Source organism: Oculina patagonica, chromosome 2 (assembly GCF_052425735.1).
Source record: "Oculina patagonica isolate OP01 chromosome 2, crgOcupat, whole genome shotgun sequence".
NCBI classification, from domain to species: Eukaryota; Metazoa; Cnidaria; class Anthozoa; order Scleractinia; family Oculinidae; genus Oculina; species Oculina patagonica.
In genome coordinates this window covers 7827978-7842816 of record NC_135759.1, presented here as the reverse complement: position 1 = coordinate 7842816, position 14839 = coordinate 7827978, and the positions used below count along the sequence as shown (strand labels likewise).

General features: G+C 39.4%; 1 protein-coding gene and 1 non-coding gene across 2 annotated transcripts in view; both read right to left on the bottom strand.

Moving 5' to 3' along the window:
- Positions 1-14114, bottom strand: part of LOC144642885 (catenin alpha-2-like) — a 28077-nt gene extending 13963 nt beyond the window's left edge. Inside the window, exons 1-15 of the mRNA XM_078501985.1 lie at positions 13897-14114; positions 10956-11145; positions 10174-10340; positions 9496-9615; positions 8250-8339; positions 7660-7833; positions 7003-7206; positions 5051-5140; positions 4588-4740; positions 4017-4109; positions 3253-3409; positions 1713-1913; positions 926-1029; positions 346-393; positions 85-205 (exon numbers count right to left, since the gene is read on the bottom strand). Coding sequence (XP_078358111.1) covers positions 85-205; positions 346-393; positions 926-1029; positions 1713-1913; positions 3253-3409; positions 4017-4109; positions 4588-4740; positions 5051-5140; positions 7003-7206; positions 7660-7833; positions 8250-8339; positions 9496-9615; positions 10174-10340; positions 10956-11145; positions 13897-14025 — 2041 coding nt within the window. The 5' untranslated portion in view covers positions 14026-14114. The remainder of the gene's footprint in view (positions 1-84; positions 206-345; positions 394-925; positions 1030-1712; positions 1914-3252; positions 3410-4016; positions 4110-4587; positions 4741-5050; positions 5141-7002; positions 7207-7659; positions 7834-8249; positions 8340-9495; positions 9616-10173; positions 10341-10955; positions 11146-13896) is intronic.
- A 580-nt stretch (positions 14115-14694) lies between these two features.
- Trnai-gau (transfer RNA isoleucine (anticodon GAU)) lies at positions 14695-14792 on the bottom strand. The gene is made up of 2 exons: positions 14756-14792; positions 14695-14730 (listed from the first exon to the last, which is right to left on the bottom strand). It is a non-coding gene; the product is annotated as a tRNA-Ile (tRNA).
- Positions 14793-14839: the final 47 nt, after the last annotated feature.

The following is a 14839-nucleotide window of genomic DNA, read 5'->3' as shown; positions in this document are numbered from 1 at the left end:
ACACCACATCTGGACAATTGAACTTCCAAATGGGGCCTTATCATAGCTTTTGCAGTACTTATTACTTTTTGTAATACTACATACCACTAGCTTTGAGTTGTTCATAAGCAGCTTGTTCTCTAGCACGGGCCTGCGCCTCGGCAAAAAGCTCCGCAGCGGTATCCTCCAACTCCAACTCTTCACCAACTCCTTGACCACCTCGCCTCTGAGAAATACAATTAGCAATCAATAAAAAAATGCAGCAAATTCCAACAACATTTATGCACTAAATCACAAACAAGACTGAACAGCAGCTGGATATAAAAAATTATTTTTTATATTGTGTAAAGTACAGTTGGAACTAACTCTTCCTGCAAGAACAGCCTTCCTGATGTCTCTGATGCCCTCATACACCTGATAATGAATAACAATCATGTCAGTTACAAACTTAGCCCTGTTCTATTGGAAATCTGCAAATGGAATTGGTTCTCCTATTGTTTTCTATTCTCTGATAGGACACGATCACATGCACGTTGCCCTTTCAAGGGGTAATTTTCCCTGAATTAAAGTACAAAATAATAAGATTTAAGGTGTTAAGCTGCAATTCTTAAGAGTTTCAACTAAAGCAAACTTTAGACTACTTGCCCTTGTTTTCTACGAGGGATAGTCAACTCGGCTGCACCTTATTGACTATTCGCTGAGGCTCATAGAAAACTCACCATCATAGTCTAACTATTTACAATAAAGTTAACTACAATTTATAAATTATTTATTGTTGGATGAGGTTCAGTATAATAACAAGAATTATTTAAAATAGTTTACAAGCAGGCTCTCTCTTCAGGGGCAACGAAGCAAGCACCGAAGGCTAAGACTAAGGTTCTTGTTATGTCCCCAAGTCATTCTGTACACGCACATCCTGAACATAACGTTCATTTTTTTTGCTTACCAGTTTAGAAGCGTCAATAAACTGTGGTTCATCCACGTCTCCATGGGGATCATTAGCAAGTGTTGTCACTGATCGCTCAACAGTTTGCGCAAAGTGTGGAATGACTGAAAGGAATAATGCACAGTGTATCAGCACTCATTACTGTGATCATGATAACCTTTTCAATTTCCCGTCAATTCATTACAATAGGTTTTTTTAACTTTTAAACATTCAAATGATGAAACTATTCTGTGTCCATTTGAAACTGAATACTATTCATGTGGTACTGTGATATGCTGAACAAGGTGGTTCTAACCTAAAGTCTGTGGATAAAACCCAAGAGTGTGTGACTATTCAAATGAAAGCTGTTGAGCAGTACTTGCACATGGTACTGTTTATTACGCTGTTATGTAAAAGGTGGTTCAAACTTTTAAGTCTATGGATAAAAACCTAGTGGGTGACCATTCAAATAAAAGCTATTGAGCAGTACTTTCATGTGGTACTGTTTACTATGCTGTACAATGCGGTTCTAACTTTGATGTCAGTGGATGAAACCCTTGTGTGTGGCCACACAAATTGCAGCTATTTACTGCATTAGCAATTTCATGTGATACCTTTTACTATCAATGATGGGAACAATGCTTACAACAACAAAAAAGCTTGAAAAAATAACCCTGAGCTTGTGTGCGGCCATTAAAATGAAAGTTATTGAGTATTACATGTATTTTCACATGCCTGGTACTGTTTTAATTTACATTATTTTATATGTTTGAAGACAAAACCCTAGAAGGTTGGTAAGAAATCTTACTCTCATTCCGCATAACCAAGACTGCCCTCATCACATTATCAGTGTACGGCCCTTGTTGGTAGTTTTCCATTTCAGCAGTCACTACATCTTCAAGCCTGGCTGTGCGTCCACGGATCTGTCCAGCTGTCCTGTCCACGGTTTCAGGATCTTTCTCTTGAACGGCTTGGACACACTTGTTGACATCCTCCAAAATGTGAGCCTCTGATGAAACAAAATAAAGGTACATTCAATCAGTAAAAGCACACTCTTTAAAATGCAACCCATTTGTTTTGTTTTGGGTTCTGTTGCATATTGGTGTCAATGTTCTCTCTAGAATTTTGGGAAGGCTAGGGGGTATTCTGACTGTGATTATCAAATGTCAAAACCTGATTTTGGGAACTTGTTCCCCCACATTACTATCACTTTTTCTGTCTCTTTTCCAGAGTAAGAAATGAACTTATTCACTTTGCGTCAGGCTTTGAGAAGCTTTTTGTTTCTGTTCCGAGCAACTCAAGTCCGCTGAGTCCACCATTCTTTCCACAAATGCGGTAATTTCATTTAGTATGGATCCCATGTATGACACCTTGAAGTACTGTTGTGTTCCTGTGACAATTTGATAAAGATAGCTCCCAGCCAACAAAACGAATGCATCACAGGTTTGAACATATTAACGCTAGGGTAAATCATTTATAATCATATTAATGGGGAGAAAACTCAGTAAAAAAAAACAGCCAGTTTCATCAACTTCATTGCCTATGAATAGGAATTCCCAGTTACGTTACGTTGTATGTAATCTTCAATTTTAAACCAGGCGAGAACAATTTTCCTGTGAATCAAGCTAGGCGGCCCATTAGGCGCATTTGATCATATTCATATGCTAATTTGCGCCGAATAAGTATTAAATTATGACACAACTTTTGATTGCTTAGTCAGCGAGTTTTGGCATGACTTGTTTAAGCAGCCACTGGTGGGCAAGGGAACTTTGCATGACAAGCCCAAACAACGGCTGAGAAGGAGACTATGTAAAATTCGGATCCTTTATTGATTTAAAGGATTACTCAGTACCGGGCTGCAAAGAGTTTTTTCTCTTGAAAGGACATGTGTCTGACTAAGTCACCATTTGGATGGGACAAAACAAATGTGAGGTCAGACATCACATTACAGTTCTGCTCAATATGTGAATCTGCTAATCTAATGCGTTGTCAACACAGAACACTGGTGTTTGCACTGGAAAGCAAAAAAAAGTTCTCCGGACATTCTGTCCAGCGACAGTTGGAATTTCATTGGACATTGGCAAAATTAATTGTGGTCGGCCAGTGTCCAATGTCTGACTGTTATTTGCAGCCCTGAAGTATGTTACTGTCTGAATTTGTGTCTACAGTCAATGGGAGGAAATCCTTACAATTATATCAATGGCTATACAGAATACTGCTTCAAGACAAAATCCCTGGTTGATGATTTCCTTTAATTTTATTCTCATCACTTAACTGCTTGACAATGTATTGGAAGTGTAAGGAGAAACTAGTTTTAGATCATTGTTATAGAAAGCACAGCCACCCACCTGTAGTGGCCAAAAAGTCCTCAATGCCAGTTATATCATCAACAGCTTCAGTAAGGACTTTAAGTTGCTGTTCCCAAGCCTCCTTAAACACGTCCATGTTTTCACGAGCCACCTTACTGTGAGGACGAGCAGCAAGAGTCCGAGCTGCATTAATAACCTGCAGTTACAACATGAAACCAACATCAGGAACAAACAAGCCTCAAGTCATGCGGTCCATACTGCTGGAACTTATCCCAGTTTCTGTAGGATTAAGCGGCTAGGAATATTTCTACCCCCAACCCCCTCCCCCCCCCCTCCTGAATGGGATGCTAGTCCATTATTTCACTGGTACCCATTTAAACACCTGGGTAGAGGGAGGCACTATGAGAGTAAAGCACTTGCCCAAGAAATGAACACAGTGACCCTAGCCAAGGCTCAAACCCAGACCGCTTGATCCAGAGTCCAGCTCGCTAACCATTAGGCCACCGTGCCTCCCATATCAGGAACAAAATTTGACTGGAAACAATAAATTTCATCTGGCAGTTGGTCCATGCTAGTGCATGGGCTTGTAACTCTCAGTGGTATCCGTGTTGCATTAAAAGCCACTACCCTGCCTAGAGATGATAGTGAATTTTTGTCCCTGAGCATCTTCACCAGAATTTGTGTTCTAGGGGCAGAAGCTGGATGCAGCTTCTGGCTGCTTGCAAACAACAAAGCCCTAATAACGAGTAATATCAATTTGTTAAAATTTCAAATGTCTCCTGGTAAATGGACCACATTCATACCTGTGGACACAAATTCTGCAGTCGTCTAGCTGCAAGTCTCACCATCTTCACCTTCTCAGGGTTCACAGACATTGAACAGGCAAGATTGGCAACCTGGTGTCAGAAAAAAGGCAAGTAAGGAAAATGCTACATGAAGTGTGAATTCACAGTGTATCCAGGCTAAGAGTTCTACAGTTGAATCTCAAAAGGAAGCAAAAGTTACCAGTAGTTCTCAAAAGCAGGAGTTTGAGACATCAGTTGGGGGGAAGGCATCCTAGGAGACCCAGGGCAGTTAGTGGAAACTGCGGGGAAAATCCAACTTTTATATGCCGATTTTTTCTCCGCAGTTTCGCGCAATTTTTTTTACCCCCATTTTCACGTTTCCCTTGCTCCACTAACTGCCCCTGGGTCTCTGAGGATGGGGGGGGGGGGGTGTTTGATTAAGTGAGGCAAATCCAAGGGAAACAAAGTGCTAAACAACTATTTGTTTAAGGTATCAAAAGGTTAGTTAACAAATCAGGGTGCAAGGCAGCGAGGCGTGCGATCCATTTCCGTTAGCCTAAAAAGCACTTTGGTTAGCTGTGAGGCTTACCTCTTCTAGTTTAGCAGCATGATCAATGAATAACTTAGCACATTCTTCTACTTCTCTCTCATTCCCTGCCTGAGCAGCTTCAATCATCATAATCAGTGGCATTGTGGTCTCCAAGAATGAATCTGACACGTGATCCACAACTGCACGACGTAACTAAAAAATAAAGTAAATTAATACAGGATTATAAAAAAATTTACTTGAAGCCACTAACTCACTCACTCATCCTCTTTACTCCTGTACGTTGTGCATAAGGCTACCCTGCAACGCCTTCCATCCTTTGCAGTCTTTTGCTTGCTGTTCCACTTAATTCCAGCTAGTTCTTTATGCTCACTGAAGACAAGGTTAAAACTTTTCAAGCCTTCAATCTAAACAGGGATGTTTCTGTACCCCTCATATAAGGAACAGTTGTAATAGAAGACGCAGCAACTGACTTGAAATCTTACATTCCTGTCAAGTTTCTTACCTGTCCTCTTAGCTCCCTTGTTCTTTTACACATTCTCTCCAGAGCTTGGTCCAACGACCCTCCAGGCGTGGCTTTCTTCTTTCCTGTAGCCTGCAAAGTCAACGAGTTACTTATAAATAAAAACTAAATTTCAAACCAAATTATTACAAAGAATTTTCATTCTGCATTTTGGTCCATGCCTATACATACAGTACACTATAGAATGAATCATGCTCATCATCTGTATCTTTGACGTTTCCGAAATGTGACTTTTAAAACCCCAAGTGACTTCTGATAAAATGCTACTAGATTCTTCTTCCAATTTGCCCTGTGTTTGCTTGTAAATCAAAAGAGGAGTTTCGTATTAGATCAGGAGTCACTTAGGGCCTTATTCCACACATGCACCATTTCTACTGCTGCAGCTGTTTCAAATAAAAATACATGTAAGGCAATGGGGGCTCAACATTCTTGTAAGCACAGATGACGCATTTACAACCCTCCAAGTTAAGACCATTTTAGTCGCCATGGTGACTAATGGCAACTAAATTGGAACTGAAGTCGCCAGCCTGGCGACTAAAATTGAGAAGAAGGATTGAAAGAGTGAGCCTGATTTAGGGACTAAAATTTTTCACTGGCAACCAAACTTAGGGGTCATGAATGGTCCCTCAAAATGTCGCAGTGCTCGCAAAATTAAGCTTTTGCTCGGAATGCTCGCAAAATTTTAGTAGGTGCTCGTTTGCTCGTGCTCGCACATTTTTACAACTGCTCGCATGCTCGATTTTTGGTGGGGTAGCTTTTTGAACAGTGCTCGTTGCTCACAAGGCTTATTTTTGTCAATGCTCGTGCTCGCAAAGAAAAACGCTGTGCTCGCATGCTCGCAAATGCTCGCAGACCATTTGATACCCCTAAACTTGAGCAGCCGGTGGCCAAATGGCCACTAAGGAAAAAAAATAAACTTGGAGGGTTGCAAATAGTTTTAAAGATAAGACACTAAACAATTGAAATATTAAAAAAAATTAATAGGAATTCTGCAATGAACTTTCAAGAATTGAATGTACTAATCAAAGAAAGAAAGGGAAACAATGGTTACCGTAAAGTTCCGTGTATAAGCCGCACCTTTTTCCTCTAAATTCAAGTCAAAAATCGGGGGTGCGGCTTATCTACGGAAACATCTCTGGTTGGAGTTCTCAAAGGCCTAATTAATATTCATAAAAATCTTCTCAATACGTCATTGAATAAACATATAACAACCTGAAAACTTTGTTGTTGTTCACTACCTTTTAGTTCCTCTGCAAAGCTGTTTGCAGTGAAGCGTGCCAGTCACTTCGAATCATGTCTTTCCGCCGCGTGCGAGAAGGCACCAAGATAAACGCAAATACTCACAAGGCAAATGGCCGACCGCTTCGGTTTTTTATTGACCTTCACAGCAAATACATCTGCTGGATTAACAAACTCTTATTCTGCATAAAGTTTTTTCTGTTGCGGGTAGCAGTTTCCAAGAATCTTGAAATAAAAACGTGGTTTCTTCCGAAGAAAATGCCGCCATGTTTGTTTTTAATGCCCAGACTCCTCTCTACAATTCAGAGCTTGGCTACTAAGCATTCATCATTCGCGAACGATTCGAACGAATTACAAGTGTTTCAGGAGTGTTTAGAAGTGATAATCTCGAGAGCATCCAAGTTTAAGATATTGTGAACTCAAACTAAAAAGGAGGTATGACAAGTGAAATTTAGCTTTCGTAAGACTTAATTTATATTAAACATTGCAACAACCACCGTGTCAGTGTTTCGAAACCGTGCTTGTTTGCCCTTGTTTGTTTACCAATAGAACTTCACTTGAACTTCAAACTTAATGGTCTGTATATTTTTTTTTCCAAAATTTGAGCTTCCAAATCGGGGGTGCGGCTTATCTACGGGTGCAGCTTATACACGGAACTTTAAGGTACTATAGAGTGAAAACAAGAGAATTCTTACATGATTCATGTACTCAGAGAGTAGATCCTGCAGAGCTTGTCGCACTCCATTACAACTGGCTATGATCTTATCACGTGTATCATCTCTTGTGGACATTGAGTCCGCTAACTGAGCTGCCCCACTTATAATGCTCTCCAGGCGCTGTTCCAAAGTGGGACGGGTGCGTTTCTCTGAGTAAGAAGTTGGATCCATGGCAATTTGAGACTGAAACAAAAAAGAAGTTTTTAATCACAGGTAGTTTGTTATCAAACTCAATCATAAGACTCTTAAAGGAAAGCAAGGGAAATTATGTTTACTTAGTGAGTAGCCAGAAGTTGTCCTGATTTTTTTCTGCTTCGATTTTCTCAGGCAAAATAAACATAAACAGCAATATAATACATGTAAGGCAGAGCAGAATATTTGCCAAAATAACTAGAAAGCATGGCTCTATTAATAGTTGACATTAAGTTACCCATAGAATTTGTATTAATATAATATTAGATTTATAAACTCATCATAGGATCAAGTACAACATTTAGGACCCAATTGCTCTGTACTACATGACTGTATACTAACAAGTTTGATGTAACTCTGCCAAAATTTTGAATCCAGAAGGTGCAAAGGGAATTATGTATCTTGTTTGCACTGCCACATTTTTTTTCTTTTTATCTAACTTACATCAAAGTCATCTAAAGCTGATGCTAATGCCCCTGGTGTCTCGTATGGGTGTGGTCCACTGGTACCAGTAGCTTGAGTAGCACCTGAGATGGCATTCACTGCTTCTGACATTTGCTTCATGACAAAGTCTCTGTTGGCTTTAGCAGATGCAACTTCAGGATGACGCACATATGCCTGGGAATAAACAAGAGTTTGTTAACACTTAGATTGGAATAGGCAATTTGGTTGAGTTGTTACGGTCATCATCATCATCATTTCTCTTCGCCCTTCTTGGCGCATAAGGATGTAAGTGGTTAGAGTACTAGTCATGTAATCCAAATGTCTCTGGTTCAAGTCCTCTAACCTGCCACAAGCTAGTTCTTGCTTGTTTGTTGGTGTACAAAGATCTTGAAACTCTCTGTCACAAAAGCTAACTGGTTGGCCTTCTGTCATTAGAATTCTTAAACATGACATGTTTATTTTTTTTTCTTCTGTTTGAGTGCTTTTAAATTGGTCAAATGTCATCTATAACTAAAATACAAGACAGCAAATGGTCAATAAATCATTACCAATTTTATATAACAACTGCGGAAATTAAAAAATAATTATACCTTGGATGATGACAACAACATTTTGCTGGACTCTTTCAGAGTGGCTCTGGCGGCAGCCATGTCATCTTTTCTCTGTGGGTCTTTTAAATCCTATTTAATTGATAAGAAATTGACATAACCACTTAATAAATAACTGGCACGCGATGCATGCAGAAGCGATGGCGTTTCACAAGGGGTCTAACATAATTTTGAGAAAAAAATTAAAGTAAATAAAAGTAGCTGACACCTTGTGTGTGAAAAAGACTGTTATCCAACTGCAGTTTACATTTATTTTAACCTAAGAAGCTTGTTAGTGATTGTATAAATAGCATAGCCTGAGGATCTGATGGAATTGAAATAAATACAGTTGTTATGAATGCACAGACCATTTTCTTCGTAGATTTGCTCAATTGAACAACAGTAATATTTTATTTTATATTTTTATGATTTTTTTTTAGATTTCCCTACGTTGTCTCGACAAAGATTGCGTTATACTGTAGTGTGATTTCACGGATGAATGACATACGATACGCATGAGCAAGCTTTTAAGCTGCCAGAAAGGTCAAACGGTCTCTTGCTCACAGCGGCCCTTTATATTTTTAGAATTAGAAATTTCTGTCTACTAAATCTAAAAGATCCCATCATATATAATTTGTCTCTTTCGTTTATACATTGTAGTGTTCCATTGTAACTGCGCGGAAGTATTTTGCTTTTGTGTTTTACACGGCGATTTCTTGTTAAGTTAAACTTGATTTCTGTTTGATCGGGCCAAACAGACAAAACGAACCGTTGGTGCGATGGCATAAAGCGATGTCACGCCATCGCTTAAAAAGGGATTCATTGAGGTTTGCAGCAGGTAGGCATCATGATTTTGCACCCAGGCAAAGTATCAGTAAGACCCTACCCTCTCTGGTAAACTGAAGTTAGTTCAGATGTTTAAAACAGGTGGGAAAAGTCGTGCTGGTCAATTTGCCTGGAATGCATATACATTGTATGTACTACCATAGGTTTCTCAATTTTAAGGGGATTTGATGTTTCCAAAAGAGCAGTGTTCCTTTAAAATAAGTGTTCTATCCTTAACAGTGTAAATGTACATCCACCTTGTTTGCAATAGACATAAGTGCCCCCTTGAGTTCTCAAATGGAAATAATTTATTATCTTTAGCTGCCAATGACAGTTCTTTTTTGAATAACCCTCGCCCAACACACTAGCAGAATCGAAACTCCTTGTTATTAAACTATTAAATAGTTACATTATGTTAACTTACAGCTTGTCTCTTTCCAGACAGCTTTGCCAAGTCCATCAAGTCATTCCCAAGATTCTTAAAAGAGTTCAACAAGTCTGCTGTGTTACTGGCTTTCTCTAGTTCCTTCAGTCTCTTCTCCACCTATAACAAAAGTAAACAACATTCAATATTTAGTAAGAAAAATAACACAAAAACAAGATACTATCGACAGTCAACTCTCTCTAAAACAGCACATGTTGGGACTGGCTCCAACTGTGTTGTCTGTATTATAGGGAGTTTAAGGGAAGCCTTAAGCCATGCAGCCCATACTGCTAGAGCTTATCCCAGTTTCTGTAGAATAAAGCAGCCAACAATATTTCTACCCCTCCCTAAATGGGATACTTGTCCATTGCAGGGTACCCCCCCCCCCCAAAAAAAAAAACATTATTTTGCTGATACCCATTTATTCACCTAGGTGGAGAGAGGCACTATGAAAGTAAAGTGTCTTGCCTAAAAACACAACACAGTGACTCTTGCCAGGGCTCAACCTAGATGCTAACCATTTCACTACCGTGCCAAATGACCGTGCCTAGGGAGTTTATAGTTACAGTAAAATAACTGAAAAACCACAACTATGGAAGCAACACCAGGTATACGTCAGTTTTAGAAGGTGCCTGTTTAGAGAGAATTGACTTTAGAAGGTACAACAGTTAAACTGACCAGTTTTAGTGAAGCCAGGAGTCGGTACACATCTGCCATGTCTGCAACACACAACAGTCTTGTGACAGAAGATAGCAGTGCTCTAGCAGCTCTGACCATTGTGGCTCGTTTGGCTGAGGCACACGGATCATCTGCAAACTCTTTGGATGCTGTGTGCATAGAATCACCTGAAAATCAAGACGGGAATCTTTAAAATCAAGAAGTAAAGCATAATTTGGATTGGGAACATAATCTTTTAGCTCAAACTGTGTCTGAGAATTGTCTCAGGAGCCACTTCTGATGTGACACATCCATTTACAGCTAATTTAGGTTGGGCATTTAATGGTCTCAGTTGTCAGACCTGTTTGTTGTTGCTGTTGATTGATTGCGTTGCGAGGCAGAATGACAGTCATTGCTAGGTGGGAATGACAACGTTTGGTCTGGGAAAAAGCACGTTGTCACTCGTCCAGGGACTATTACTTTATACTGTCGACATTTTCACAATGTGCTTTTTCTCAGAAAGAACATTGTCATTCCCCTCTAGCAATGTCTGTCATTTTGTCTCGCAACGTAATCAATCAACTGTGACAATGAGCATGACAACTAAGCCCGTTAAATGCTCAACCTGAATCAACTGTATATGATAACCTTTTTGACAGCAACAATTTTTTATTTTAGGGAGTTTATTGGCTTAACTTTGTATTCTGACAAACTTGCCTGAATATGCATAATTGAAAATTAAACAAGTTATAATGAACTGATGGAAGAATTTTTTGGTTCCAAAACATGCGACAGGGTCCTACCTGCTCCACGGCAATCTTTGCATGCAGCTAACATTTCTTCTCTGATCTCAGGAAACTCTTGAGCAATGTCCTCTCCTGTTTTTATGAGTCGAGCTGTCGCATCTTCAATATCCTGTGCAAGCTTGTGCGCATTCTTGGATTTACCAAGCTTGCTGCCCTTCTTCTTAGGATGATTGACCAAGGTTGTTACCTGAGAATAAGTGTGTATAAATTATTTTATGTGTACAAAATGAAGGTAGGTTAACACCACCAGCTGAATATGGGATGTTAAGCACTTCTAAACCCAGGGTTTATTTTTCAGAAATTATTTTATGGTATCTGAAGTAACAAGGGTTGTCAAGTAATTCTAGTAACAACAAGAAAACAGCCCAATTCTCCTTAATAAGATAAGGACTAAAAATCGTTACCACTAGAAATACATTGTACATGACAGGTCTTGCGATGGCTGGTATGTAGGGGGGTAGATATTGTCAGTTTTGTTGACATTCTGTGTCATGGTTTGATGAACTAGTTTCCATATATGGCAAAGCCAGTAGAGCTGCATAGGCCAGCAATTGTTTGCCCGTAGTGGGGACTTTTGACCGTTTTAATGGCCTTTTTTACAACATTATTGAACATTATTGAAGTTTGATTTGAACATTCACGAATATTCTTGTGTTGGGCATTTGAACAGAAAGTCTCAGCTAAGTTCAAATGTCCGCCCTATGCCCGCCCACCCCTTCATGCAGCTTAACATTGATTTGTGCATACAAATTCTTATTATAACATAGCTAACAGAGCCGCGCAATCAAATTCAGTATACATCAGCGTGCTCAAAATCCCGATGGAGCACGCTGATGACGTAATCGACGAGCGAAAATCTCACTGAGTAAAGCTCATATGCTGCATGTGCTTTGCTAAAGCGATGACATATTATCTTCGGAATATGAAAAGTGAATCCTTTCAATATTTTCCCAAGGATACGAGCTACAAGGTAAGCTGTTTCTTATTACGAGACGGAGAGCGAAAGAGAAAATAAATTTGATTTTGCCGTCAAAGTTGTTTGTGTGCTTTCCTTCATTCAAGCAACAACAACTAACGTGCAAGTCTCGAAGGACGAAAATCATTTTTTTCACTGCCCTAACGTGGAAGAATGGGCCAACCATGAATGACAACAGCTCGATGGCACTAAAAACTAGCTGCCTGACGAAAGTTTTCGCGTTTTAAGCATTACACCAAAGCGTCTACGGCTCTGTTGTGATTTTGCCGCTCGGGAAAAATTAACTTCATCGGGCGCTTCATTCAACAACCGTTTTCAAAAATGTTTATTTACATCAATTACAAATAAAAATCGGTCCACAAAAATACTTAAAACTAAGCATGGAACCGAATTCTTTGACTCTTTTAACCCTTGGAATCTGTTCGGCTGTTCGAGGTTGTTTTGTTTTAATTTTCTTCCACGCGGGAGTAAGCTTAAACATTTTAATTTTAATTCAGCGAAAACTTGTCTCAGAATCAACAGCAGTATTTGCTGTTTTTGTCATTTTTTTCCTTCGCTCTGCCACCGTATAAACTTAAATTAGTCAATTTATCAGCCATTTGACATAAACTGCTCCAATCGTGTAAACTTGTACATGTGTAATTTATTGCTCGACCGCTAAGTTTATGTTCTCACACTGCACACAATAAACACAGTTTTTTTCCCGCGGCCGGTTTTGATGCACAATTCCACCGGCAATGTTATAAAACAATTGGTTCATGCTTTTAACTGTGCTCCATCGAGTTATGGAGCACGCGGGAAGTTTGGAGAGCACTCAAGAAGCTAGAGTTGCCCTCGGCTATCGCCTCGGGCAACTCTTACGCTTCTTTCGTGCTCTCCAAACTTCCCGCGTGCTCCATAACTCAATGGAGCACGCTAAAGCATGAACCAATTGTTAATTATCAACAAAGAAATGGCAAATAAATACACTGTACAATTATTATAACTCAATTTGCAGTTTGTGACATGTAACTGGCAGTACAGCTGCAATAAAGAAGTTGTCACTTGCATACATGAGTTGACAACAGTTTACAAAACTCAGCATTCCTAAATCTGAAAAGCCATATCCACCCCATGGGTAGAAAATGATTTCTTTTAATATAATAATGCAAAAATGGAAGTTAAGTCATCCTTGATTTAACCTTTTGTGATGACTAATTACCCAAGGTTGGGCAAAAGTAATTTGATAAAACCAAAGTCGACGATCGATGTCTCGCTAAAAACGGCCCTGATCTGAGAACCAACCCAAAAATGGAATGCTACATGATTCAGTATTAACAAATTTGTTCTTAAAAATTTTCTACTAGCGTTTGTAGAAAACAAAATGGCCGCACCTTCAGAATAGATTTGTTTGAAACTAAACACCGGCAAGTATAAATACACTGTAATAAGCTTATCAACGGTTTACAACTTAAACTATCCGAATTCGCCAAAGTCGTGGATCGTAAACACATAAAACTACCACAAATGCCCTGTCAACACCCAAAAATATTCAAATTTGCAATTAAAACACGTATTTTAATAAGTTGATGAAGATCGTGAACAACTCGCCGAGAAAGTCAACTACATGACAGGCAGGATTCACTTGAAAGATGTAAGAAACAAATCTGTCTACCAAAAACTATCTTCCAAGGATTATTTGATCGCGTATCAAATGGAAATTGAGCTTCGATCGCCGTTCTCAGAACTCATTTGCATCGTTATGTAAAAAATCTCACGCAGAGAGAGGCAGAGTGCGGGAGTAAAAATATCATTAGCGAAAAACCGGCGATCATGCACTCAGAATTGGACGCTCGCTTTCTGTCAGACAACGACACCAACTCTATAAAATTTTAATGGAGCAACTGTGTCGGATAAGTCTCCGATTTTACAGTAAAATCGAGTGAATGACAAGATAAACATGCCAAACACACAAATCCCTACCTGGTGAACAAGGGGTTCGAGGGTCTTCTCGACCGAATGCGTCCGAATTTCCAAGGTTTTCGGATCCCATTTCATTTTACTCTTTTCCACCTTTATGTCGCCGCTTACTGTAGTCGTCCCTCGACTCATCGTGGCAGAAATGTGTCCTCAAGCGAGAACAGGAGTTCGCTACCACAACACTTAAACTGGCAATGCGCTGGAAATATTTCTCTCCAAGCTGCAAACGGAAATATCGATTATTTTGGTCACGTGACTATGCTTCTGGAATGCAACGCCTAATTTTTTTCGTCCAATCACCAGAGAAACGGCTTGGTTTTGCATTCTTTCGCGAAATTGAAAGATATTTTTTACTATTTTGCCAAGACGGGCAAACAAGCTACAGTACTAATTCTTCAAAAATCTGAGTCATATAGTAGATCACTTTTAATAGGTGGTTTATGATGATCACAAAAAGAAACTTCAAGTTCATCGCAAAAAAATATTATATAATAAATAAATAAACCTTCCAGAAGTGTCTAAAACGATTTTAAACATGGTTTATAATTATGCACTCTGATCCAACTAGAATTAAATTATATTTGAAAATTTCTGCGATTAAAATGGACTGAGGCCTGAGGCTGCCAATAGAGCCGCCCCACCCCCCCCCCCCCCCCCCCCCAACTTTTCCGAAAAGATTATATTGTGAAAATTATTTTTGTTGTTATTTTCTTTTTATATTTGTTGTCGTTATTCAAGTAAGAAAAACAACATTCGTAACAGGTGCCTTGCATAAGGGAAAAAAGAAAAAGAAAAAAAATGTGGTCCGTGAGAGGCTCGAACTCTCGACCTCGGCGTAGCTATTGGATCTGGGATCCAGGTGTATCAGCACCGCGCTCTGCCGACTGAGCTAACGGACCAGCTGCGATTTATAAACGAAAAATTTAGTATTTTCAACAAATCAGAT